The sequence below is a fragment of the Acipenser ruthenus genome, chromosome 20 (assembly GCF_902713425.1).
Source record: "Acipenser ruthenus chromosome 20, fAciRut3.2 maternal haplotype, whole genome shotgun sequence".
NCBI lineage: Eukaryota > Metazoa > Chordata > Actinopteri > Acipenseriformes > Acipenseridae > Acipenser > Acipenser ruthenus.
The window spans coordinates 7888187-7914147 of NC_081208.1; the positions used below are offsets into that span (position 1 = coordinate 7888187).

Below are 25961 nucleotides of genomic sequence, written 5' to 3' on the forward strand. Positions count from 1 at the left end.
GTGGGGGAGGTCCGGAGACCTGCTCCCACTGCAGCTTCTTCGCTGCCGGCAGTACTGTGGTCGGAGCCCAACCAAGGGGAGCTACCGGCGACGAAGGAAGGGGGAGAGGTCAGGAGACCAGCATCCCCCGCAGCAAGTTCGCTGCAAGCGTGGACTAGTAGGCTGTCAGCCGTGCCACTACCGGCAGGGGTGCTGACAGCATGGCCAGCCATGGGCCCACTGAAGCCTCCCTTCCCAGCCCGAGACATTGTCCTGGACTGCTGGATTTTTAAGGGGGGAGGTGGCCGTTGAAGCCATGTGTGCTGCGCACAAGGGGGGGTATATGTGGCAATGTGCCCCGCCCCTGTGTGCATTTGTGTGTTATATGTTGTATGTTGCGTGTGTAAATGTTGGTGTATAGTCATTGGTACACAGGATATAAACGGGTCTGTGTTTCACGTGTATTTAAAAAGTGTAGATTTGTATTTAGGCACGAGGAGGGCACAAATCGCTTCACGTGCTGGTTAAATGTAATATGTGAGCACGGGGTTGCACAGAATTAATTCACGTGCTGGGATTCAAGTGAATAATTAATTAGTAATTGAATCCCAGCACAACAGTATATATAGACGCACATTTCATTCAGTCAGGGTTGGGTGTTCGAGAGAAGGAGAACGTAAAGTAAAGGAAAATAATAATCTATAAGTGTATGTACTCACCGTGTTTGTTTGTCTCTCCGTGCACCGTTTGTTAAGTGTTTAGTACGTTTTGTTTGTCTATTTATTTTGGCTACCAGTGCCGTGTCCTGTTTTTGTGTTCCAACCTTTTATTTTCTGTTCTGTTTATTAAATGCTGAGCGCGATCACGCGCTCAGCCTCACCAAAACGTCTCTGTTGTTTATTTCCTGGCTCTGGTCTGACGCCACCCACTCCGGCCGTCTTTGTGACAGTAACCCATTCCACCATCTCACCATTCTCTCTGTGAAAAAGGGGTTTCCTTCCTCCAATTCATTTTCAACTGCGCCCTGGTTTCTGTGCTTCGCCTAAAGCAATAGCTAGGGTAACTTTGCCAACTCCTTTTAAGATTAAAGACTTCAAAAATATTACACATTATTATTTATGTATTTATTTATTTGGCAGACGCCTTCATCCACATCATCTTGTGCTTGGCTGCGTACTTACATTCTTTTATCAGTCATCCAAGGTCAAGAGACATTTGCCATACATAAATATAAAATGCAACTGTATGCATTTGCTTAGGTGTATTTATACTGTGTATTTTCACTGAAGGAACCAGATGTAGTTTAGCTATGCAAAACTGGTACCAAGTCAATGCTGGACTTGAAATGCTATTTTAAAAATGAAGCCTTATCATGCACTTTAAACTGGCACTGACCAAACAAAGGGCAGCAGAGGAAATCAAAATATCAAGCCATTAATGCTTTAGCATTTGGTGTAAATATGTAACTTTTTTTATTCACTGGTGCCCATGCAAGGAATGTGTATTTAATGCTTTGGCTTTGTTCCCTGAAACTGTCTGTGATTCCATCTGCCACTTGTTGAAAACCAAAACCTGTGTCCGATTCGCAGGAATTGTGGTGGGTGCTCCTCTCAGGACTCAGGCCTGGGTTTACCCTGGTCTGACTGCCACAGCGAGCTGAACAGTCACCCAGGCGTGGTCTTGGAAGCACATTTTAATGCTCAGCAAAAGTGGAGGACTTATCAGCATTATATGGCTTGTCAATTGTTGAGCATGCTGGAAAATGAAATTTGCCTGAGTTGAGCTGGGCTTACTTCTGTTTTAGTTGCAAAGTGAGATATGGTTAAAATCAGGCAACAGTCAACATGTAAACAAAGCTTTTGTTGATGGACTATATACGAAGATCTTACCCATACAGAGCCACTATGTATTTCAACATGTGTGACAAAATACACACTGTATTGCATCCCGGGCTACATGCAGGGCTTTTAGCAGGAGATAGATTTAACCACAATAAACAATTTGTTTTTAAATACTATATGGTGCTTTTTGTAATATTTTAAATAGTTTTAATATATTAGCCATAAGTGTCCCTCTGAGACCTAGCTCATTCACCCTGTCCACTATATAGGGTATGTGTTTCATGTTTCCTATTAAAAAGTATGTAATCCTGTCAAGAAGGTCACAATAAATTAATACATTTTCACACCACTTTTTAGGTGGGTCTCGGTATAATGATGAAAAAGCTGATGCCCTTGACAGTACTGCATGTATAGAACAGTACAAGATACAAATTATAATATTGTTAATACCAAGTTTCATGACAATTGGACATGTGGTTCTTCAGTTACATGCAAGAATCTAAGTGTGACATTCAGATGGAGAGATGTAGGGAGAGACCGACCTCTACATACGTCCGCATTATCTGATACGCTCAATAACTGATGCTAACGGATGTCAAGTTCCATCACAATTGGATAAGTGGGTCCTCTAGATATTTGGAAAAATGTGTGACATGCATACATACAACCGCCTCCACTGTGTTCCCACTGATGGATAAGAGATAAAATGTGTTTTAAAGCCTTGGCTGAATGGAAAGTTGTTCTCTTCTTCAAACTGAGAACTCCATCAGCGAATGTCGTGTTGAGTCAGTGCTAGTAAACTCTGGCATCGGTTAGCTACCTGGGGCCTTTCATCTTTATAAAAAGTATATATCATTTCAAACAGTGCATGTTTAGCTTTAAAGATAATTAAATGTATAGCTGCCAAAGGGAAATACCCCAAGATTCCTATAGCAGCTCACCAAGTTACAATAATTATAAACATTGAAAAGAAATACAGTTATTCATCTCTCACATGTAATTGCTTGGTGCTAAGTTGTTGGCCTACTTTAAATGTTACCGATGATATGAAACAAGGTTACTATGTATGAACATGCACTGAGGTGCCTGTGCTTGAGTCCTATATACCTCAGCATTCAGACAACATCTAGCTGGCTTTAAAGGGTACTATTGTGCACATGAATAAAGCCTAGGTTATGCCAAAGTAAATGTGCACACTTTTTAGTGTCCTAATATAGGGTTAAAGATCCCAACCAATTGCAGCTCTAGGTAGTTGTTCATGGTCTATGTACTTTGTTAATAAAGTTGTTACTTTTTAACTCAAACCCTGGCCCAAGCTGTGTCATATCAAGATGTGGAGATTAAAAGATATACAATTTAAATGTTTAAATATATTATAAGCTCTAGCTTCAAAGACACTCCCAGCTGTGAGCACAAGCTAATGGTCTGGTAAAGACAATTAGTCTTTGGATGTTACTTAAAAGACCTGCCCATTTGTATATGGAGATCTGTTTCCATTACAATATATATATATATATATATATATATATATAATGGTCATCTGAATAAACAAAATTGTTTAGCACAATGAATGCTGTGGTGTGGGTTAGTATCACACACACACACACACACACACACACACACACTCAGGATTCGATTTGAACTAATCATTCATGTGTGTTCTGGCCACTGGCTTTCGGATGTAGCTATGCGACTGGAGAATTTGTAAGGAATTGTTTTCCCAAGTACTGAAAAGGGATTATTTGTGACTAAGACATTCTCTTTTGCTTTCCAAAAACTCGCTCTCCACATGTAAAACACTCTCTCTACACGTCAAGAGAGTCTACTCTCTCCATTTAACTCTGCTTGGGATATTCAAAACACTCCAAAGGGGAGATACCTTGAAAAACATCTGACTGTGTTCTTTTAAACAACACTGCAGGCTTCTGGAATGCAGCTAGGCCTGTTGGGGTGAACAGCTGCTTGTGTCCAAAAACAAAACCAAAAATACAAAAAAATCACTTTTGAAACCGTTGCCAGTAAATCATTTTATCTGAGGAATCACAAGGAAAAAGGAAACCTTTACAAACACTGGAACTTTGTAAAATCTTCTTCATCCAGAGCATAGGACATAATCGTCTCAAAACTGTTTCATGACAGTATTCCGAGACTTGACTTATTTCTAACCAGTTTGGTAACTATGTAGATTTATTGAATGAAATGTAAAATGAATTCATTGTGTGAATGCATTTTTGAATTTTAGATATATTTAGAATTCAGATCAAATATATGGTTTAAAATTTTCTGAACACACTAACTAATTACAAAATTAGTTATTTAAAAATACTATGCTGATACTTTTAACCTACCTAATTTTGTAATATTGAAATAAATAAAAGTAATTTTACTTTTAAACTGAGTTGACTGATTTTATTTGTGAATGTTTATTAAGCACTGTTAAGATACAATACCTATTACATTAATGGTGACTATTGTTTAAAATATTAGCTATATACAACGAACATAAAAAAAGGATATTTTGAAGTAAGTTAATCTTGGTATTTTAATTGAATTTATTTACATTGGCTGATAAAAAGTTCAGATAATATTTTCTTTTGAGATACTATAATTTATATACCAACCTATATGGTTTACTTAAATTTACCCAAGCTAATAAATATTAAGTTATAAATTCCACTACAAAGACAACAAACAACTGAGCTGGTTAATTTAGGGTTGTTTCATATAAATGTATTCTCAGTAGATGTTGTTTTATAAACATTTAACCAAAATGTTCTATATTACCGTATTCCTTCTCATTTAAGACGCGGCCCAAATTTACCACCCTCAATTTGAGGAAAAAATAAAACATCAGATAAATATGCATTTACAAAGACACATCCTCAATTACGCTGTTGTATCGTACAAGTCTGACATGAATCAGTGTTGTTGTAGATTAACAACAGAACTTGTTTATTGTGCTGCACACTGTATAATACTTAAGAATTTAAGACGCAGGCTATATTTGAGAAGCAACAAATGCGTGTGATTCAAGTACAGTATGTAGATGTACTGTACAAACCAGAGAATGCTGGAAACTATATGAATACAAATCCACAGTGTACTTTTTTTTAATGATGTCTAAAACAATTTAAACATGTACTCAATTATGCAATTCACAGCCTTAAATAACTAACTGGCCCGCCAAACTTCATCATTAAGATAAGATAGAGACAGTCAAACAATTCCCTAGAAAGAGATAAAACTCACAGGAGTCCTTGTTTTGTTCCAACACTGTTTGCAGTTAGGCACTATCGCCTTGGGGTGAGAAATTCCTTTAGCCCGCTTGTCTAGCTGAACGCTCCACTAAACCTTAAAAGAGGGGCTTTCTATATTCTGAACAAGTTCTGGCCTGTGTCTTTAATCAGCTTAAAAAAACAAAGTGTGCACAGTACTTCTGTGCCATGAAATGCCAAAGGCCAGGTTAGTGCAGATCAAGCTGTCTGCATCACTTTTCCTAAACATAATTTTAGAAACAAAATTGTGGTAAATATTAGGATTTTAATGTAGAATATTAGTGCTGCCTTCACTGACAAAAGCACATGCACCAAGTGTTCTACCTAAACCAGAGAACACAGTTGGAACTGTAGTGGAAACAGACTAGTCATAGCACACTGAATGGTTTAGCAAGTCCTGTTGTTTCATGTCTGGATGATTTGGAATAAATGTTCAGCTTCAATTTGTGATTTGTGCTTTCTGTACTGCATTTAAATTATTTAATGAATTGGATAAAGCAAAGGCAGAATACAGCACACATGAGACGAGCAGGTACTTGTAATTCTACTTGTATTCAGAATCTCATCTCATTAACTTACTCCAACAGTTTATCATTCATTTTTATTGTCCTTTCGTCTATAACGAACCCCTTGATATAACGAACAAAAGGCTTGGACCCCAACAGGTTTGTTATCGCGAGGGTGTACTGTAGTTGCTTCAACGTCAGTGTGTGTGTGTAGGCCTGTGTAACAGGGGAGATCTGGACTGACTGTCTGGCACATTCGTATTACTGCAGGTAGAGGGCAGCAGTCTTGTGGGATCCGCCTGTCGGCCATGGCGATGACACAGAGAGGAGGGGAAGAGGGTATGTGTGCTTTCCCTCTCTCCGAGTGGCTGAGGGACAGGCCTTGGGAGACTGCTCGGCCCATAAGAACAGGTTTGGTTGTGCACTCGGGTGGCCGTGTTGGGGAAAATACAGTGGCGCTGGCAGAAGAGGCCAGCGTGAAACAAGGAGCAGGAGAACCCAGTTGAGGGGGCAGCCTTTCATAAAAATAAATAAATAAATAAATAAATACGTACCCGAGGGGACGTGTGGTCCTGGTTTACTGTCGGCAGTATCCAGACCACGGACAACAGTGCCCTCTGCGGGCTAAACTAAATAAAAATAAACAAGTAAAATAAATAAATCTGGGCACCTGTGCGGTGTTTCCAAATAAAATCTTCTGTCTCCCGTGTCAGTGAATACCCCCACCCTTCCCCACATGGTGTAAGAAGTGGGATTCACTGGCACTGCCCAACCCAAGCAGTGCAATACCCAAGGGAGTCAGAATGGACCCGCAGCAATTCGCCGCAATAATGGACCTCCTGCGCCAAACCCTGACAGAGATAGGGCAGGGGAGTGTAAGAGCTGCTGCGCCCGACCCAATGCTACAGCGGCCAACAAAAATGACGGCAGAGGATCGTCCAGACGCTTACCTGGAGATGTTCGAGGGGATGGCGATTTCTGCCGGATGGGCCCGAGAGCATTGGGCTAGCTACCTCCTGCCCCAGCTGACGGGGGAGGTGCAGGCGGCGGCGAGCTCCCTGGATCCGGTGGCAAGGATGGAGTACCCCACGTTAAAAACTGCCATCCTCAACCGCGTGGGTGCTACTCCAGAGGGCTACCGCCGCAGATTCCGGAAGGAGAGCTTTTCGGCGGGGGAACACCCCAGCGCCATTGCGCACCGGTTGCAGGATTACGCACGGGGATGGTTGAACCCAGGAGCCACCACCACTGCCATGCTGGTGGAGGTAGTGGTGGTCGAGCGGTTCCTGCAGTGCTTGCCTCCGGAACAGCGGGTGTGGGTGCAACAGCAGGCACCCGCCACCCTAGAGTTGGCGATCCAACTGGCAGAGCAGTACCAGGCAGCGGAACCAATGCCCGCTAAGCTGCCTGGAAACCACGCTACACCAGCATCACCCTCTCTACTGGCCCCAGGGAGGGCGAAGGGACTAGGGGGGAGGGGTAGCAAGGTCTTTGGACGGAGTGTGGCGGTGGGAGTTCCCGGCCCGAGAACCAGGGGCAGAGTGGGGTCACCCACGGGCTGTTGCGGTGTTGGACCGGGGTCTCACGCGGCCACCGATCCCCTTTGATGTGTCCTGTGTTTCAACCGCCTGCTGAAGCTTCCTGGCGAGAAACCAGTTCACTGATGTGTGGAACAAGCTGGGAGGTGAGCCACATCGACCGGGATTGCCCCGCTATGGGATGTGACGTCATTCGACCAGGTGAGACTGTTCCATTCCATCAGTCACTCCAGCAGACGGGTTTTGTGATTCCTGTGTCAGTGGATGATACACAAACCCAGGCTCTCTTAGATTCAGGGTGTAGTCAGTCCCCGATACAAGAGAGCTTAATCTTACCGGGGCATAAGCAAATAACGGGACAGGTGCATATAAAATGTATTCATGGGGATGTGTGCACTTATCCCAAAATGTATGTCAATCTGAAAATTGGCCAGCAGGTGACGGGAGTGCAATTGGGTTTGTGTCCTCGATTGCCGGTACCGGTAGTTCTGTCCTCCTTATTGGCGAAGAAAGAGGAAGTAATTGGCAAAATCTTTCCCTTTCGGGACCCGGATTGCTATTGCCACAGATTTAGACCCCGCAAAACTAAATGGGAACGCCGGGCCGCTAAGAATGAGGGCTGGCAATGGAGGGAGTCCGAGAAGTTTCAGGTGGGGGCGATTGGTGAAGAGACTGGGGGGGAGGCCGCGGAGTCAGCGCAGGGGTCTGGCTCTGCTGCCTCCGCTCAGGACCGACCTGATCCCGAGTTGGAAGCCATGGCAGCTGATTTTTTAGCTCGTTCCCGTGACTTCCGACTCGAGCAAGGGCGTGACGACGTGCTGCGCAGGCTCTTTGACCAAGCAGCGGTGGTTAATGGTCGTGTGGTCGAGCCCAGACGCGCCGCCACGTACCCTCACTTTGAAATTGATCGAGACCTTTTGTACCGTGTTGAAAAATTACACCAGACAGGAGAAGTGCTTCACCAGTTGCTCATTCCTCAGCCCTTAAGGAGGATTTATTGCAGCTTGCTCACGCTATTCCTCTATCTGGTCATTTGGGAAGGGACAAGACTAAAGCGAGGCTCGTGACACGGTTCTATTGGCTGGGGCTGGATGGTGACGTCAGACGTTTTTGCGAACGTTGTGGGGAGTGTCAGAAAGCTAGCCCTAGAGCCATCCTACGAGCACCACTGGTGCCATTGCCCTTAGTGGAAGCTCCGTTTGAGCGTATTGGAGTAGATATAGTGGGACCGTTAGAAAGGAGTGCGGCAGGATACACACACCTATTGGTCATTTTGGATTATGCTACGCCATTCCCTCCGATCTGCATCTGCTAAATCTGTTGCCAACGAGCTCGTGAAGGTTTTCTCCCGGGTGAGGATCCCCAAGGAAATACTAACCGACCAAGGCACCAACTTTGTGTCCCGGCTAGTCCGCGGAACATGTAAGCTTTTGGGCATTAAGACCATTAGGACCTCGGTTTTTCACCCTCAGACCGATGGTCTTGTGGAGCATTTTAATAAGACCCTCAAAAACATGTTGCGCAGATTTGTAAACAGTGACGTGCGCTACTGGGACCAGCTGATTTCTCCCCTTCTCTTTTCTATCAGGCTTCCATAGGTTTTTCGCCATTCGAGTTGTTGTATGGTCGGAGACCCCGGGGTGTGCTCGATCTGGTCAGAGAGATGTGGGAGGAGCAGCAGGACAATCCGACAATACTGTCCGGTATGTGTTGGACCTGCGCAAACGTCTCGAGTCTGTGGGAAAATGAGCACATGACAATTTGCAGCAAGCTCAGCACAGACAGGAGACCCAATATAACAGGGGGGCCTGGTTGCACACGTTTCAGCCGGGGGATAAGGTGCTTCTGTTGTTACCCAGCTCTGAGTCCAAACTTCTGGCGAAGTGGCAAGGACCGTTTGAGGTTATACGCCGGGTTGGGACGGTGGATTATGAGATCTGCCAGCCGGAGCGACGGAGAGAAAAGCACATTTACCATGTAAACCTGCTGAAGCCTTGGTTACAGCAGGAGGCTTTGTTAGTGGCGCAAGCAGATGACGTCACCGACCTGGGACCTGACGCCAACTTCATATTTGGCTTCTACTGTACAATATTTAAAGCTTAACTTACAAGTTCAGGCACCAGAGACAAGCCTTAAACAAGGAACAATGTTCTATTCCCACTGTGCTATAAAAAGACATGGCATAACGAAAGCTATAATCACTTTCTGGAATTTGGTTTCATATTTCCCCTGTGCCACTAAATTAATTTCTTTAAATTACTGAACTTATATGAAGAAGCATTTTCAATACGGCATAAGGTAAAGATGAAAATCTAGCCTACAATGCATTTATAGAACACCTTTCAGGTACGTTGAAGCATCCTCACAGAAGAACCAGTCCCCCTGGGGTTATAAAAGAACAGAACGCTGCCTGGTACACCGACAGACTGCAATGTGTGGGGCAGAACCGAAAACAAGTCATGGCTTGTCAGGTTGGTAGCCCTGCTCCTTTCAGAGTCTCACAAAACACTGTTAAAAACCCAATCTGTTAATTGAATAGCGGGTTGCAGGGATTGTGCTACTTAATGTATTCTTCCATGTATTCTTTGCTTCTGTCCAAATACGGCCAGGCGGAGACATCGAAGGAAAATCACAGCAAATGAAATGGGCGTCAATAACACCCGACGCTTTCCCATTAACTTTGGATATCAGTATTTCCGCCCCATTCAATCCCGGCGTGTCATCAGGTGAGCTGATCAAAGGTAGCAAGGCCACATTTTGAGTTTATAACACCTAACTATAGGGACCAAGCCCATGCAAGGCCAAGGAGCAAAATCTTATACCCTGTTCACACTGGTAAAATTAGTTTAAGTTTAGAACCAATAAGACAACACTCTAACTCACTTTTCAACACCAGTACAAGTTGCAATATACCTGTACACATTTAAACTGGTTAATACCCAGACAATTACATCAAAGATATTCTGTACTGTATGACACCTGATTCACTATGGGGACCTCTGTCACGCTGTGCGCAAAGGGTTGTGGGATAGAGTTCGAGAGAAGACTTTCTGTTGCGAGCTGTGTCGGATTCAACTGCTTTGAACCGATTTTATCGAAGTTTATCAATAAAAAACTTGCAAAAAGTCTATTTTACTCTTGTCCAGGGTGTCTTGACAAAAAACAGAGATGAGTGTGTCACACAGTACAGGCAGGTGCAATTATAAAACTTGAATTTATTGGTATTGACAATCAATTAAACAAGCATGACAGAAAACTAAAGGCGGAGTTAAGAATCTTGGTAACAGAATATCCTAGGTGTAAGTGAGCGCATGCCTCCGTTGTCATAGCGATCCACCCTTCCACACTTCACCGTTCTGAGTCCTATCACAACTGTACCGGTGTGAAACTTGCTCTTGTCTGGGTTTCGTATCGATCCAGTTATACCGGTACAACACCGGTAACAACTCCAGGGTGAACAGACGCTGCAATACTGTTCCGCAACAATACCGGTATAAAAATGCAAGTGTGAACAGGGCTTTAACCAAAATTCTTCCTTGACAGGCAAGTGTAATGCCTTTAGCAGGAGCATGTGAATCTACAGAAGGACTACTTGTATCAGGTTGAATAAAACCTGGAATACAGATTCAAGGAAGGCCTGCTGTTACAATCTTTACAAAACTGACACCCGAGTCTTCATGCCTTCATCGGTACGGCCCTATGAAATCAGTTTTATTATTTTGAATTTTCAGATTTATTTTTTCCTGATTTTTGATTTTTTCGGTTTTAAAAATCTGTAATTTGTTAGTTTGTTTTTTTTATAACAGTGTTTGATACACTGACAGCAATGATGAAGCTAGAAATGCATGAAAAAATATGACAAAAAAAAAATCTTTCTAAACGGTTTTAATCAAAGTGCGTTCAGAAAAAAAGGTAACAAATTGGAACAATGTAATAGAAACAAACTAGGGACATTGTAAATTAAAATAGATTTAATGTTTTCATTAATAATTAATGACAAATAATGTAAATAAAAGCCTAAATATTTTGATTTATTCTAATTTAATAAAAAGGCACTTCGTAATATCTCCCAGAGAACTTTGGAGAAAAAATGCAGCAACTAGACCCTGCATTCTGCAGTAGTCATTACAGTACTATCTGCTCAGAATATAGGTAGTCGTTTTCCCCCCCAAGTGATAACGGTAGCTATCAAGTGAAGTGTCACGAGAGGCAGAACTTTTTTACAGTTAAAATCACGGTCATGTACCATGACGTGTGTTTCTTGAAGCCTCTTGTCATACAAACACTGTGCTATTTCAATGTCATTTTTTTAAATATATACATTTTGTTTGTTTAAACTGATTTTGTGGGAATGTCCTCGGGTGCCTAATTCTGTTTTTTTTCTTTGAATTCTGCGACACCATCCGTGTTCTGCATCACTTAAAGCTTCAGAATTTGGGTTTGAAATTACATAGGAGTTTAAGCTTCATCAATATCACCCTACAGCGACAGCTAACCTGGAAGTTGACAACGGCTATAAAACTTTTTTTTTTTTTTACTCAAATACAGATACCACTTCAGGAATTTCCACGTGTCCAAAGCCTGCATCGTGCATCAATTGGTCTTAAACTGTGTAAGCTAAAGTGACAGGTATTTATGGAAAAGGCAACGGTGCAGCAGTAGCATACCTGTGTTATGAGCTCAGCAGTGCGGTATGTCCCTGACTGGGGTATGAAGAAAGCGGGGTGTATCCTATCCTCACACCCCCAGGAACAGAGTGGCATGTCAGTTTAAACAATGTTCTGTATCTCTGTCACCAAAGCAAACAATCTCTCAAGACACAAACCAATTAATGTATTTTTCTCATTGAATTTACTTCTTGTGTTACTGGGGAGAGGATTCTGATTACTGAACTAATGGATATTTGGCAGGTTCATTAGTCATCTTCATATTTTAACTTCCAGGACAGTCTATTAAATAACACTCAACACATTTCTGTAATGTGACCAGTATAAAAAATAGAATTATTATTTTAGAGTGTATTTCTTTCTTTTTATGGCACAGGCCCTCGCCATTTTTCCATGTTTGCAATCAACTTCGTATTTTCTGTGTTAGGTGCCTGAGTTCAGGAGCCCTTCTTCAGTTCTATTGCCTGCCATGGATATAAATGTAATAGGCTAGATCAGCCAAAGATAAACCTTGACATTTGAAGATACGCACTCTTTAAATTCTATCCCCAATAACTTCAATTAATTATATTTGAGTTTTCTGAATTGTGTTGAAAAGCTTCTCCAGAGTTTTCAGGTTCCTCAATAAAAGGGTATGGTTTCACAAAAGAAAAAAAAACATAAAATACTATACAACATTTCTTTGCTAATATTCACAATTTAAAAAATGTAAGACAACGGGATTGCTGTAAAAAACAAAAATAACCCACTGCTCAGAAATCTACAAAATCAGATGTATCAAGGACTGACAGACATCCTTGAATAAAAAGTCCTACACTAAAAGGATGTTTTCAGTAAACCCAAATATGGATAATTACCAACATAGACCCACCTCACCTCCGCCGCTGTACATTCACCAGTAGTGTGACAAGGATGAACTCTGTCTGCTGCTCAGTCTGTATGTCACACTAAGTTTATAATTATATATGTATACAGTGCCTTGCGAAAGTATTCGGCCCCCTTGAACTTTGCGACCTTTTGCCACATTTCAGGCTTCAAACATAAAGATATGAAACTGTAATTTTTTGTGAAGAATCAACAACAAGTGGGACACAATCATGAAGTGGAACGAAATTTATTGGATATTTCAAACTTTTTTAACAAATAAAAAACTGAAAAATTGGGCGTGCAAAATTATTCAGCCCCCTTAAGTTAATACTTTGTAGCGCCACCTTTTGCTGCGATTACAGCTGTAAGTCGCTTGGGGTATGTCTCTATCAGTTTTGCACATCGAGAGACTGAAATTTTTGCCCATTCCTCCTTGCAAAACAGCTCGAGCTCAGTGAGGTTGGATGGAGAGCATTTGTGAACAGCAGTTTTCAGTTCTTTCCACAGATTCTCGATTGGATTCAGGTCTGGACTTTGACTTGGCCATTCTAACACCTGGATATGTTTATTTGTGAACCATTCCATTGTAGATTTTGCTTTATGTTTTGGATCATTGTCTTGTTGGAAGACAAATCTCCGTCCCAGTCTCAGGTCTTTTGCAGACTCCATCAGGTTTTCTTCCAGAATGGTCCTGTATTTGGCTCCATCCATCTTCCCATCAATTTTAACCATCTTCCCTGTCCCTGCTGAAGAAAAGCAGTCCCAAACCATGATGCTGCCACCACCATGTTTGACAGTGGGGATGGTGTGTTCAGGGTGATGAGCTGTGTTGCTTTTACGCCAAACATAACGTTTTGCATTGTTGCCAAAAAGTTCGATTTTGGTTTCATCTGACCAGAGCACCTTCTTCCACATGTTTGGTGTGTCTCCCAGGTGGCTTGTGGCAAACTGTAAACGACACTTTTTATGGATATCTTTAAGAAATGGCTTTCTTCTTGCCACTCTTCCATAAAGGCCAGATTTGTGCAGTATACGACTGATTGTTGTCCTATGGACAGAGTCTCCCACCTCAGCTGTAGATCTCTGCAGTTCATCCAGAATGATCATGGGCCTCTTGGCTGCATCTCTGATCAGTCTTCTCCTTGTATGAGCTGAAAGTTTAGAGGGACGGCCAGGTCTTGGTAGATTTGCAGTGGTCTGATACTCCTTCCATTTCAATATTATCGCCTGCACAGTGCTCCTTGGGATGTTTAAAGCTTGGGAAATCTTTTTGTATCCAAATCCGGCTTTAAACTTCTCCACAACAGTATCTCGGACCTGCCTGGTGTGTTCCTTGTTCTTCATGATGCTCTCTGCGCTTTAAACGGACCTCTGAGACTATCACAGTGCAGGTGCATTTATACGGAGACTTGATTACACACAGGTGGATTCTATTTATCATCATTAGTCATTTAGGTCAACATTGGATCATTCAAAGATCCTCACTGAACTTCTAGAGAGAGTTTGCTGCACTGAAAGTAAAGGGGCTGAATAATTTTGCACGCCCAATTTTTCAGTTTTTTATTTGTTAAAAAAGTTTGAAATATCCAATAAATTTCGTTCCACTTCATGATTGTGTCCCACTTGTTGTTGATTCTTCACAAAAAATTACAGTTTCATATCTTTATGTTTGAAGCCTGAAATGTGGCAAAAGGTCGCAAAGTTCAAGGGGGCCGAATACTTTCGCAAGGCACTGTATATATATATATATATATATATATATATATATATATATATATATATATATATATATATATTTTATATATACACATATACAGTACTGTGCAAAAGTTTTAGGCAGGTGTGAAAAAATGCTGTAAAGTAAGAATGCTTTCAAAAATAGACATGTTAACAGATTATATTTATCAATTAACTAAATGCAAAGTGAGTGAACAGAAGAAAAATCTAAATCAAATCCATATTTGGTGTGACCACCCTTTGCCTTCAAAACAGCATCAATTCTTCTAGGTACACTTGCACAAAGTCAGGGATTTTGTAGGCATATAGTCAGGTGTATGATTAAACAATTATACCAAACAGGTGCTAATGATCATCAATTCAATATGTAGGTTGAAACACAATCATTAACTGAAACAGAAACAGCTGTGTAGGAGGAATAAAACTGGGTGAGGAACAGCCAAACTCAGCTAACAATGTGAGGTTGCTGAAGACAGTTTACTGTCAAAAGTCATACACCATGGCAAGACTGAGCACAGCAACAAGACACAAGGTAGTTATACTGCATCAGCAAGGTCTCTCCCAGGCAGAAATTTCAAGGCAGACAGGGGTTTCCAGATGTGCTGTCCAAGCTCTTTTGAAGTAGCACAAAGAAACGGGCAACGTTGAGGACCGTAGACGCAGTGGTCGGCCAAGGAAACTTACTGCAGCAGATGAAAGACACATCATGCTTACTTCCCTTTGCAATCAGAAGATGTCCAGCAGTGCCATCAGCTCAGAATTGGCAGAAAACAGTGGGACCCTGGTGTTTTGGGTCATTATCTTGCTGTAGAATGAACCCCTGACCAACTAGGCGTATACCAGAGGGTATTGCATGGCGCTGCAAAATGCTGCGGTAGCAGTTTTGGTTCAGGGTGCCACTCACTCTGTGCAAGTCGCCGACTCTGGATCCAGCAAAAGTGCCCCAGACCATCACGCTTCCTCCTCCATGTTTGACAGTTGTTGTCACACACTGAGGAACCATCCTTTCGCCTACTTGACGGCATACAAAAACCCTGCGTGATGAACCGAAGATTTCAAATTTTGATTCATCAGTCCATAAGACCTTCTTCCAGTCTTCAGTAGTCCACTGGCGGTGCTTCATGGCCCAGGCAAGCCTCTTTCTTATTTTGCCATCTTAGCAATGATTTTCTTACTGCCACTCGACCTGTCAAACCTGCAGCTCGAAGTCTTCTCTTCACAGTTGAAACTGAGACCAGTGTTAAGCTGTGCTTGAAGCTGTTGTCCTGTGAGCCGCCTATCACGCAAGCTGTTGACTCTCAGAAACTTGTCTTCTGATTCTGTTGTGGCTTTGGGTCTGCCAGACCTCTTCCTGTCAGAGTTTCCTCCAGTTTCCAAGTGCCTTTTGATGGTGTAGGAAACTGTACTCACTGACACCTTGACTTTCTTTGCAATTTCTCTAAAGGAATGACCTACACTTTTAAGGGTTATAATGGTCGGTCTGTCTCCCTTTGTTAATTGCCTTTTTCTCGCCATTATCAGAGAAATATACTACTTCCTGCAGTACAATACTGTCCAAATAATGCTTAAGAGGGTGTAGTAACACAGTCTGTTCCAACACTGCTTTTATACAGACAGAGGGTTTGTAAGTAATCAACAAAAGTTGGAACACATGTAGGAATTGTTAGCATCAACTTTCAAGGCTTAATTTACTTCCATTGCTGCAGAACAGCTGTAAGTTGTTAACCCATTACCTGTTCCCTGAAAAAGGCCTTTTTGTATAACTCTGAAATGTACATTATTTTTCAGTTTTTGGTAACCTAAACTTTTTTATTTAACCGCTTACCTTTGTACCATTTCAGGTTATTCACTGGACTTGAACTGCTTAAATTTCAATAAAAACTGGAAAAATGGGGGTGTTCTAAAACTTTTGACTGGTAGTGTATATATGTAGACTGGATATAATTAGCTACTGAATATATCAGAATCAATAAATTAGGGCATCTGACTGTGTCAGGATGTAAAAATGTAATTCACAGGTACAGTGCATATAGGTCGTGGAGATCTGCTGTTTCATGTTACTGATGGCTCGAATTCTAAATATACAGAGGATGAATGTAACTGAAGTACTAACTGTGTATATATATATATATATATATATATATATATATATATATATATATATATATATATATATATATTTTATATATATATATATATATATATATATATATAAGGGAGGGGGTGTTGTGTGCATTAGCCCATTCACTCAGCATTGTATCACTTGGAGATGTTAACAGGGCGTGACCTCCTACTGCTGCATGTCCAGCAGAAAACACGTCTGTTTAGTTCAGAGGGACAAAGAAGGCTTGAGCCAAAGCAGTCTGAGGTCATGTAAACAAACTGAAGACACACAACGAGGTCTGGTTTCTGATTACATAGTGCACAGAAAGTTAAACGAAATGGATTAACACCAAGGAAGAACCTTTTACTACTGAAATCGGTTCTGAAAACTATCCCAAGCAGCTGAAATAACGTACAGCAACATTTCTAACACGTAAAAAGCCGTTTGTTCCTAATAAACATCGATAGACTCCCACTGTACTTAAATATTGATAGACTCCCGCAAACATGTACTTAAATCGGTGCAATAAAACAAGCCATTTAGTGTTATACAAGCTCAATTCAAACATATAGAATGGATTATAATAACACTAGGAAAAGGGGACACACAGATACTTGTATTTGGTGTCTTGCTGTTGCCTGCACTTGCAAGATAGCCGTTCGTGCCAAAGCGCTTCCTGAGTTAAACGCGTTGGAGTGTTTTGCTTTCCTAGAGCCTGCCAGGAGAGCGCGTCTTACTGGCGAGGGTTTTGTGTTTGAAGTGCCGGTTAATGCTATTTTTACTGTATATTGTTTAAGGTATATAAATAACGTTGAAGAATATCATTCCACTTAACTCCTGATAGGAACATGCATTTTTTTTCAGAATTACTTGGTTTTAATAATTGATGTGTGTTTAGGCAAATACCTCCACATACCTCTTCATGCAGTACACTGTTGAGCCTTTGGGAACGTATTACAAATATAAATGTATAACTAATAACTTCATGCAATGTAGGAGGATTGACCACTTTTTAAAACGACGTATTTGACAACAGTGAAATGTAACCGGTCATGATACAAATAATGTGCAGAAAAAACTACAGTATTTAATACATTGCTGCTGTGTGCTGACTGTATATATTATAACCCAAGTCTGAATGACGCGTTTACAAACAAATCACTTTCTTCAAAGTTCATTTGAACTCTGCCCACGCAAGCGACAGGCATTCCAAAGCCCGTAAGTACAGACTGCGGACAACTGTGTGGTCCCGTGGTTAAAGAAAAGGGCTTGTAACCAGGAGGTCCCCGGTTCAAATCCCACCTCAGCCACTGACTCATTGTGTGATCCTGAGCAAGTCACTTAACCTCTTTGTTCTCCATCTTTCGGGTGAGATGCATTGTGATTGTAAGTGACTCTGCAGCTGATGCATAGTTCAGACACCCTAGTCTCTGTAAGTCGCCTTGGATAAAGGCGTCTGCTAAATAAACAAATAATAAACTAATAATAATAATAATAATAATAATAATAATAACAACAACAAGTGCCATATGATCCCGTAGGGCTAGCAGATGTGCATAAGAGTAAAATCTGTAAAAGATCAAACTTCTAGCATGATTACGATCATCAGGCACATTATTGCCCTGTGGAATTTCCTATAATTGGATGCAAAGATTCTATCTTTTAAATCGCTGTTTTGAAGTTAATTTGTAATCTGTGTTTATCACACAGTACAACTGTATTTCTAAAAATGTTGCCTCGGAGTGAAATCAAGCAAATCTACTGTACTGTAGCAGGCAGGCAGGCAGGCGCAAGTGGGACCGACTATGAATAGCTGCAGTTTCTGGGGGTAAAATTAGCCCGGTCGAGACTCAAATGCAGAAGACACATCGCACTGAAATACCTCCAACTTTTAAAGCAACAAAAGTGAAAAAGCGATGAAACGCGCACGAATCCTCCCGAAGCACACTTCTTAACGGTAGCGACGACACACGGACCGAGTTCCTGAGGTTTGGGAGTTTTCCAGGTAACCTCCCCGGTTAACTCTAATTACGCTTTCCATTCAGCATTGAATGAATGCACACAGAACATTTCAAAGTAAATACCGCATGGGTTGTCAGCTTCTACCTCCAAACGCTGGTTAAATTTCATAAAGTGTGTTTATTAAAACCACTCAAACTGTACTTTCAGCAATACCTCCATTTAGATGCATTTTTATCATGAAAGATACACAACTGTATTTCAACTGTCTGTTAGCAGCGGAAAACAATGTATTTGTGTATGCACCGTAGACCTTTAAATAAAGACAATAAATAATGTTTACTTACGTATATAAGTTGCGATATTAATATTAGGGAGATAAGAAGTCCAGAAAGACTCTCTAAAACGCTCCTCGTCCCCATTTTGACCAGCCTTCACACACGCTGGAAAAAAATCAGTCCTTCGCTTCTGTGGTTTTCGGCAAACTTTCTTTCTTTTTTTTTTTTTTTTTAATATTTATTGATTTGTCTCCAGTGCTGTTTTCACTTCTCCCTCATCCAGACGCGATGGTGACCGCACCAAACGGACACAATCTTGCAACCTTGCCAAAAAAAAAAAAAGAAGTTTTGAAAAAAACTTTTTTCTCTCTTTCAAACTCCTTTCTTTTTCTACCCAACTCTCTCTCTCCTGCACCGCAACAGCACGAGCTGAGAGTCTAAATCCAGGTTCTGATGCCAGCCGGAGCATGCTGGTCTATGGTAAAAGGAGGAGTGGATTACTTCCAGGAACGGATTGGGGCAACTGTCCTGTGGGTGCAATGTTGCCTGATGTGGTCATGGCTAGTACTATTGGATTATTAACATTTTAATATATAGTGCTGTTTAGAATAATGCAACACTGATGTGTAAGTGAACTGCCACGTATAATTCTATTAAAATACAAAGTGACGTCATTGGCTCCTATGTTTAAAATGCGTAACGATAACGCCAATGTATGTTAATATAGAGTACTAGTTTACCCTCGCCAGCCACATAATACGCTTTAATTACTACTTTTAATATATTCAGTGCTTCCGTGTCCAGGAATATAATCCCTTATATATAGTCATTGGAAACGTATTCATTTTTAGTGCTCTTTTCTTTATTTTTATGAATTTATTACTCGACTACTTATGCAAAATAACAGGCAATACTGTAGTGGCAATATCAGTTACAAGGATATTTTATAAATGATATGTAATTCATAAGTTTAATATATTTGTTATTATTATTTATTTCTTAGCAGACGCCCTTATCCAGGGCGACTTACAATTGTTACAAGATATCACATTATACAAATATCACATTATTTTTACATACAATTACTCATTTATACAGCTGGGTTTTTACTGGAGCAATCTAGGTAAAGTACCTTGCTCAAGGGTACAACAGCAATGTCCCCCAACTGAGGACTGAACCCACAACCCTCCGGTCAAGAGTCCAGAGCCCTAACCACTACTCCACACTGCTGTTATTCATTATTCTTAATGACGTATTGCCCCATCTCCAGTTTGCTTATTTTAGAAGAAGGGTTTATATCTGGAAATTGTACTTGATGTTCATGACGTTTTCCCTGCATCATAGTTAACTCGTTTGTCAAATGATGATTATTTGTTTAGTTTTGTGTTACTGTCCCCTTACCTTTTCATTCTGCGTGGCTCTTATTGCAGTTACTCAGAGTCTGTGTTAAAGGGCTTCCACCTGAGTGCAGGAGCTGCTCTTCAATTCGAGTTACCTACCATGGACATGTGTAACACAGGCTAGATGAGCCAAAGTGTTTCTTTTGTTAGAAGTGCCACCAGCGCCATCTAGTGATCTGACACTGGATCAAATTTCCTTTTGTTTTAACTTAAGAAAATACCCTGCTGTGCACTAGATGGCACTGGCACTTACTAATATAAATACCCTGCTGTGCACTAGAGGGTGCTGCTGACCCTTACTAATATAAATACACTGCCCGGTCCCCGGTTCAAATCCCGGCTCAATCACTGACGCACTGTGTGACCCTGAGCAAATCACTTAACCTCCTTGTGATCCGTCTTTCTGATGAGACGTAGTTATAAGTGACTCTGCAGCTGATGCATTGTCCACACACCCTAGTCTTTGTAAGTTGCCTTGGATAAACAAATAATAATAGTAAATAATACACTGTGGCTGATGAAACCTACATCACATATGTCTTTGGCAGACTAGAACTGAAGCACAGTGCTGAACTCGGAAGGCTGGTTTCACAGACCCAGATTAGCACTAGTCTTGGACTTCCTAATGTTACCTTTAGTAAAGTGGTCCAGAAATGTGCTGATCAGGGGAGGTGAAATCAGCCGATAGTCACAAAATAACAGACACAAAATAAAAAAACACACACACACAATATGACTGCAGAATGAACACTCAGAATGACTGCAAACATCGAAAATAAGAACCTGTCATTTGAAGCTACTTACTTTTTAAAGGGGTAGACCTTTAAATAAAAATATGTTTATATTACATTTATTAGAACACCTCAAGATTTGTCATTTCCTTTATAACATACCTGCATGAAAACCTCTGGGTGTGAGAATTTCAATTTCCGGTCAGTAATCGGTGATATGCAAACAATAGGCAGGTACTCATATGTGAAAATGTGAGCCCACTCTGTGTTTTAATTAGGCATCTGAAAGAGTAAGTAGCGGGGTTCTGAAAAATATAGCATTACACGTCCTCACGTGTTGCTACAACTGTTTAAATAACGTGACTGTCATTTTTCTTTTCATTGTTAACATCCTGATAACTTTTTATACCTATAACTTTAAAGCTTCTTTCAAAATGTCTGCTCTAGTGCACTCTAGTGAGATCTGTCCTCTAAATCACTGCAGGAAGAGTGATTAACAAGTGCTCTGGCTTTTCTGTTCCGTACCACATCATGGATCATTATTGCTGTGTTACCTGTTTGACAATGTGCACTATTGCTGACATTTTGAAAAGTGCTTTAAAACAGACTTTAAAGTTATAAATGTAAAAAGTTGTCAGGATTAAATTAGACAATCACTAATTTGCCTATTTTGACCATTTTCCAAGATTTTCGGTTCCAGTGGTTGTATTACTTACATCCACTGGGGGTAGAGTATTTCAATTTAAATTGAACCTGGCCCCCTGCAATATTCTGCCATAAGAGGGTGTAAGAAGTAGAGCTTCAGCTGTGGTTATACTCGGCGCTTTCAGTTAGCTAGTGGAGGTATGACACAGGCCCGGTTTTTGGGATGGAACTGCACAACAGTCTCACGCTTTGATTGGTCCTTGTCTGTCGGAGGAATAGGATGTCAAAACGATTGGGAATGTTTAGAGGCATTTTAACATTGTGATCGGAGAGAGAGATATACCTGCTTTCCAGAACCTTTCAGTTAAAATATAATATTTTTCTGTACTACTATAACAAACTATGGGTGACTATTACTTGATAGAAATGATCATGTTATGCACGACTGTAAGAATTGGCTTTCTGTGGTGATGTACTTTTATCTTTCAAATAGCATATATCTATAATCGTTCACGTGATTTATTTTAATTGCAGCTGTATATCATGCCCACTATTACAGTTTTGTTACAGGATACTTTAGTTTATCTCTAATGTAATGTAATCACAGTTTTACATATAGGCTGCCCTGTTCTCAGCCTACGTCCCAAATTCTTTGCCGCTGTACTTTTCAGATGACGTCCCAAATTCAGCCCAGCTTTTGGGATGCTCTGCTGTTGCAAGTGACAGTCGGGTTTCTAGGTCATGCTCAGTTTACCATAAAAATGTACACCAGAACTGGATCATGAATACATTTAAGAGTAACCCTTAGTACATGAATCAAAGTTAATGTATTTTTTTACTCTCTGCTGATCAATCAGGATGCTAAACCAACTTGACAAAGTGTTGGGATCAATCAGCTACTAGGAACTGGACCAGCATTGGTGGGTGCCTCCCCTCGTTCTTGAATTATGTTCCTAAATGATAGTTTGTACATTTATAATTTGTAACCCAACTCATGGACCCCTGCAGTACCTCCCTGTAAGGCTACAGTGAAGGGATTTGTGTGTGTTTACTGGGCTGCCGCCTCTTACTCAGTGCGCAAAGGCAGAAGGATGGCAAACATTGCAGGAAGAGCACTTTGAAGATTTGTTTTGTTATACCCCAGCAGAATTTCACACCGTGCCCACAGGCTTTGTGCAGACTGCTGGAGAGAAACAGTGGCTCTGTGAGATAAAAAGACTCCAAAGAAACGCAGTATCACTGTAGCCAGCGATATCACACAATCTTGGAAGAGCCGCATGAAAAGTGAAGGAAATTACTTCCATCAGATCACCGTTTCAGAAGGATTTTGGCACAATTGCTTTAGTGTTTAATCTTGTGACTGCCATATCAATGTGTGCACAGTATGCTGTGCCACGGTAAAATCTGAACTTTTCCATCTGTTCCGTTAAAATCTTTGTTAAAGTGTTTTACAAACAAACATTAAACTCTTAATATAATGTATGTAAAAACACTCCTTGATAACATATAGATTTGAATCGGCATCAGCAACGTGGCTTGATATCCCGTTACACAACATCACTACCCTCTGTTCTAAGTCTGCCTTCACTTTCATTTCATAACTAAATACATTCAGTTTCCTAAACTATCTATCATAACCTATTACTCGGATTTGTCTGGTTGCTCTTGGCTGGAATCCTTCCAAAGCCACAATGTGCTTTTTGTTTTGCGGGACCCAGAATTAAACTATTTTGTTATGGTAACATATGTCTTTATAAAGTAAGCTATACCGTTGATAAAGTGCTTTCAATTTCAGTCTAAACTTACACTTACATTTGCTTACTCGAATTGAATTGCAGTTGTTGTTCATATCTCTTAGAGGGAAAAAAATGTGTCCCTGCTGCACGTAACGCAGCCAGAGGAACATGTGCTCAATCCCTGTGGAGCACAGATGTGCCATTGTTTAACTAAGAGCCCAGACAACTGAACTTAAAGGGGGGATACCATCAGAGCGTTTACTCCGGTAATTCAATTAATCAACCGTAATGTACAACAGTGAGAAACAAACAACCTGAGAGTAAGAGACCTCTGATTACATTACTGAGATAAATGGTCCTACTTTTGTCAAAAGAATAGGAGTTCACTAAAGACTGGAGTAAACTTTTAAAAATATGACCCCAAGGACTTGTCAACACAGGTGAAACAAAGTTCCACCACTGTAAATTCACCTCCAGTGCAGCAGGTGCTGATAGACTTGCCACAGAAGGTAGGAGACATTTTCTATACAATAATAAACTCATGCAATACAAAGTACAGTAACTGAACTGGGTCCAAGACTACTCACAATCCCTTCAAATGTTAGTGGATTCCAACCACCACTGCACTTCTGTGCATCTGAAACCATGCGCTTCACAATCCCGACATGCAAATGCCAGTTTCTGAGGTACCAGTTTCAAGTCTCTTGTTTCATCGTCCTGTATTGTTTTAAAGGTTTGCCACAATCCTAGAGGCGAGACAACCACCCCTCTACTTCCCTCATTGGTTTACAATAATCGTTTCAAAGCTGGGACCTACCCTCCTTTTTTCTGTCCTGAAGTGTCTTTCCTCTGCCTCCTTTGGTTAAAAAACATCTCAGTTAACAAGCCATGCTTTCACACTGTTTTACACTTCCTGGGTCATCTGGAGGGTGAAACTGTCCCCGCCCTTCAGTGCTTTCTTTCCTGTCAGTAACCAACCAGCAGCTTCCCGATATGATGGTCATGCTTTGCAACCAGTAAGATGCTTTGACCCTGAAGACACTGCTGGGATGAAATCACCTAGGAAGTAAAGCAGTAACAGACAAGCACATTGAGAACTTTCTTTAACAGAGATGTCATGTTTTGAAATAAAATTACCATACATGTTTTCTCTACATGTGATTCTTTCAAAACTGCACATTTGAGACCTGTAGGAAATGAACTGGCATCTAAGAGTTATGAAATTATTTTTGCCACCTACAACCCCTTTACAAAGCCCTGTTGCAAAGCAGCCAGGCTCTATTTGCTGAGCAGACAAACACGGCTTTATATTTCTCACTCAGATAGCAGAATTCATAAGAGTTCATTAAGTCAGCAGCAATTAAGCACCAGCTTCCCACTGCAGTCACAGAACTAAAAGTAAGCATGTGCATCACCCACATATTGCATCATTTTAGTGTATGAATAGAATTAGCAGTATTCTGCATCACATTATTACTACCATGTGTGTAACGTGTTATATATTCAGTAGTGCAATATCAACACACATCTGCAATGTGTTAATATACTCCACTTTACACAGAACTACTTTAAAGCTGGGTTACTGGTAACTAGATTCCTCTGTGGTTTTATGTCCTCTCTACTTTAAATTTCCAATTTCAGATCCAAGCAAACAAGGTTACACCTTTTTCCAATCCGTCACACCATGAAGTAAGCGAGCTGCTACCTGCAGCAGAAGGAGGTTATGGGCGCCATGTGAAAGCTCTGGTTGCAGGAAGCGAAACAAATAAGTTAACACATGAAAAAGGGGATCTAATGTTTTATCCCCTAGGGGTTTTGCTATACAGTACATCATTAAGCAACATGTATTTTACAAAAGAACATGGGCTTGGTGGGTTTCCTCCATTCTTCTATTAACTCATATTCTTTAGTTACAAAATGAGGATAAACACCTTGAGAATGCTTAAGAGAGCATGAAATATATTACTTGTTTGGTTCTAGTTTTGTAAACAGGCGTTTCACCTGATAACATGAGCTGATGTGGTTAAACAAAGGCTGATCCCAATAAAACCAGGGAAATATTGAATGTAGGTAAAGAAAGAGAGAGAGTGAGAGAGAATGAGAATCAGGATAGCCATAGCTTTGGTGCTGGTTTGTTTGTTTTGTTTTGTGTGTTTTTAGAGTTTTGTTTAACCCTTTATTTTGTTCCTGTGTTTTGTTTTGTTATTATTAAAAGTGCGCAGAGAGAGCTAAACTGCAATTTTCGTGTCTGGGTCTAATATTTCAAGGGTGCAGACCAGCCTTGCCCAGGACGCCACGCCATAGGACTAAAGTCTCTTTCTTCCTAGTGTTTGGAAATGCTAAAGCTTTGGTTCTCAAAGTTGGCACACCCTTCAAAACAAATTGGGTCTGTTGCAAAAAGGAGTTATTAAACTGGAAATGCATGAATAATACAACAAAGGGCATGAGATTGAGGCATGAGATTTTTAATTTAGTTAGGTCAAAACATAAAGCTGGAAATATCTTTCTCAACTTTAACTCGGGGGAGTTTGCAGGAGAAACAGAAATATTTTAAGTCACATTCCCATTGGAATCTATTAGCAATAACTACACTTTTTGCAATTTTTAAATTTTGCTAAGAATGTAGATGTCACTTTCAGAATGTTAAAGACAAAGAATTCTGAACGTTTAAACCACAACAGAATCGACACAAACAGAT

At 40.8% G+C, this 25961-nt stretch overlaps 1 protein-coding gene across 9 annotated transcripts in view; it reads right to left on the reverse strand.

Annotated features, from left to right (window-relative positions):
- Nucleotides 1-19227, reverse strand: part of LOC117963733 (basement membrane-specific heparan sulfate proteoglycan core protein-like) — a 207080-nt gene extending 187853 nt beyond the window's left edge. For 5 of the 9 annotated variants that reach the window (XM_058993410.1, XM_058993405.1, XM_058993404.1 and 2 more), the window contains exon 1: nucleotides 18821-19226. In XM_058993410.1, coding sequence (XP_058849393.1) covers nucleotides 18821-18895 — 75 coding nt within the window. In that variant the 5' untranslated portion in view covers nucleotides 18896-19226. Of the gene's footprint in view, nucleotides 1-18820 lie in introns of all 9 variants that reach the window. The other 4 variants (XM_058993409.1, XM_058993408.1, XM_058993406.1 and 1 more) reach the window with 1 other exon arrangement.
- Nucleotides 19228-25961: the final 6734 nt, after the last annotated feature.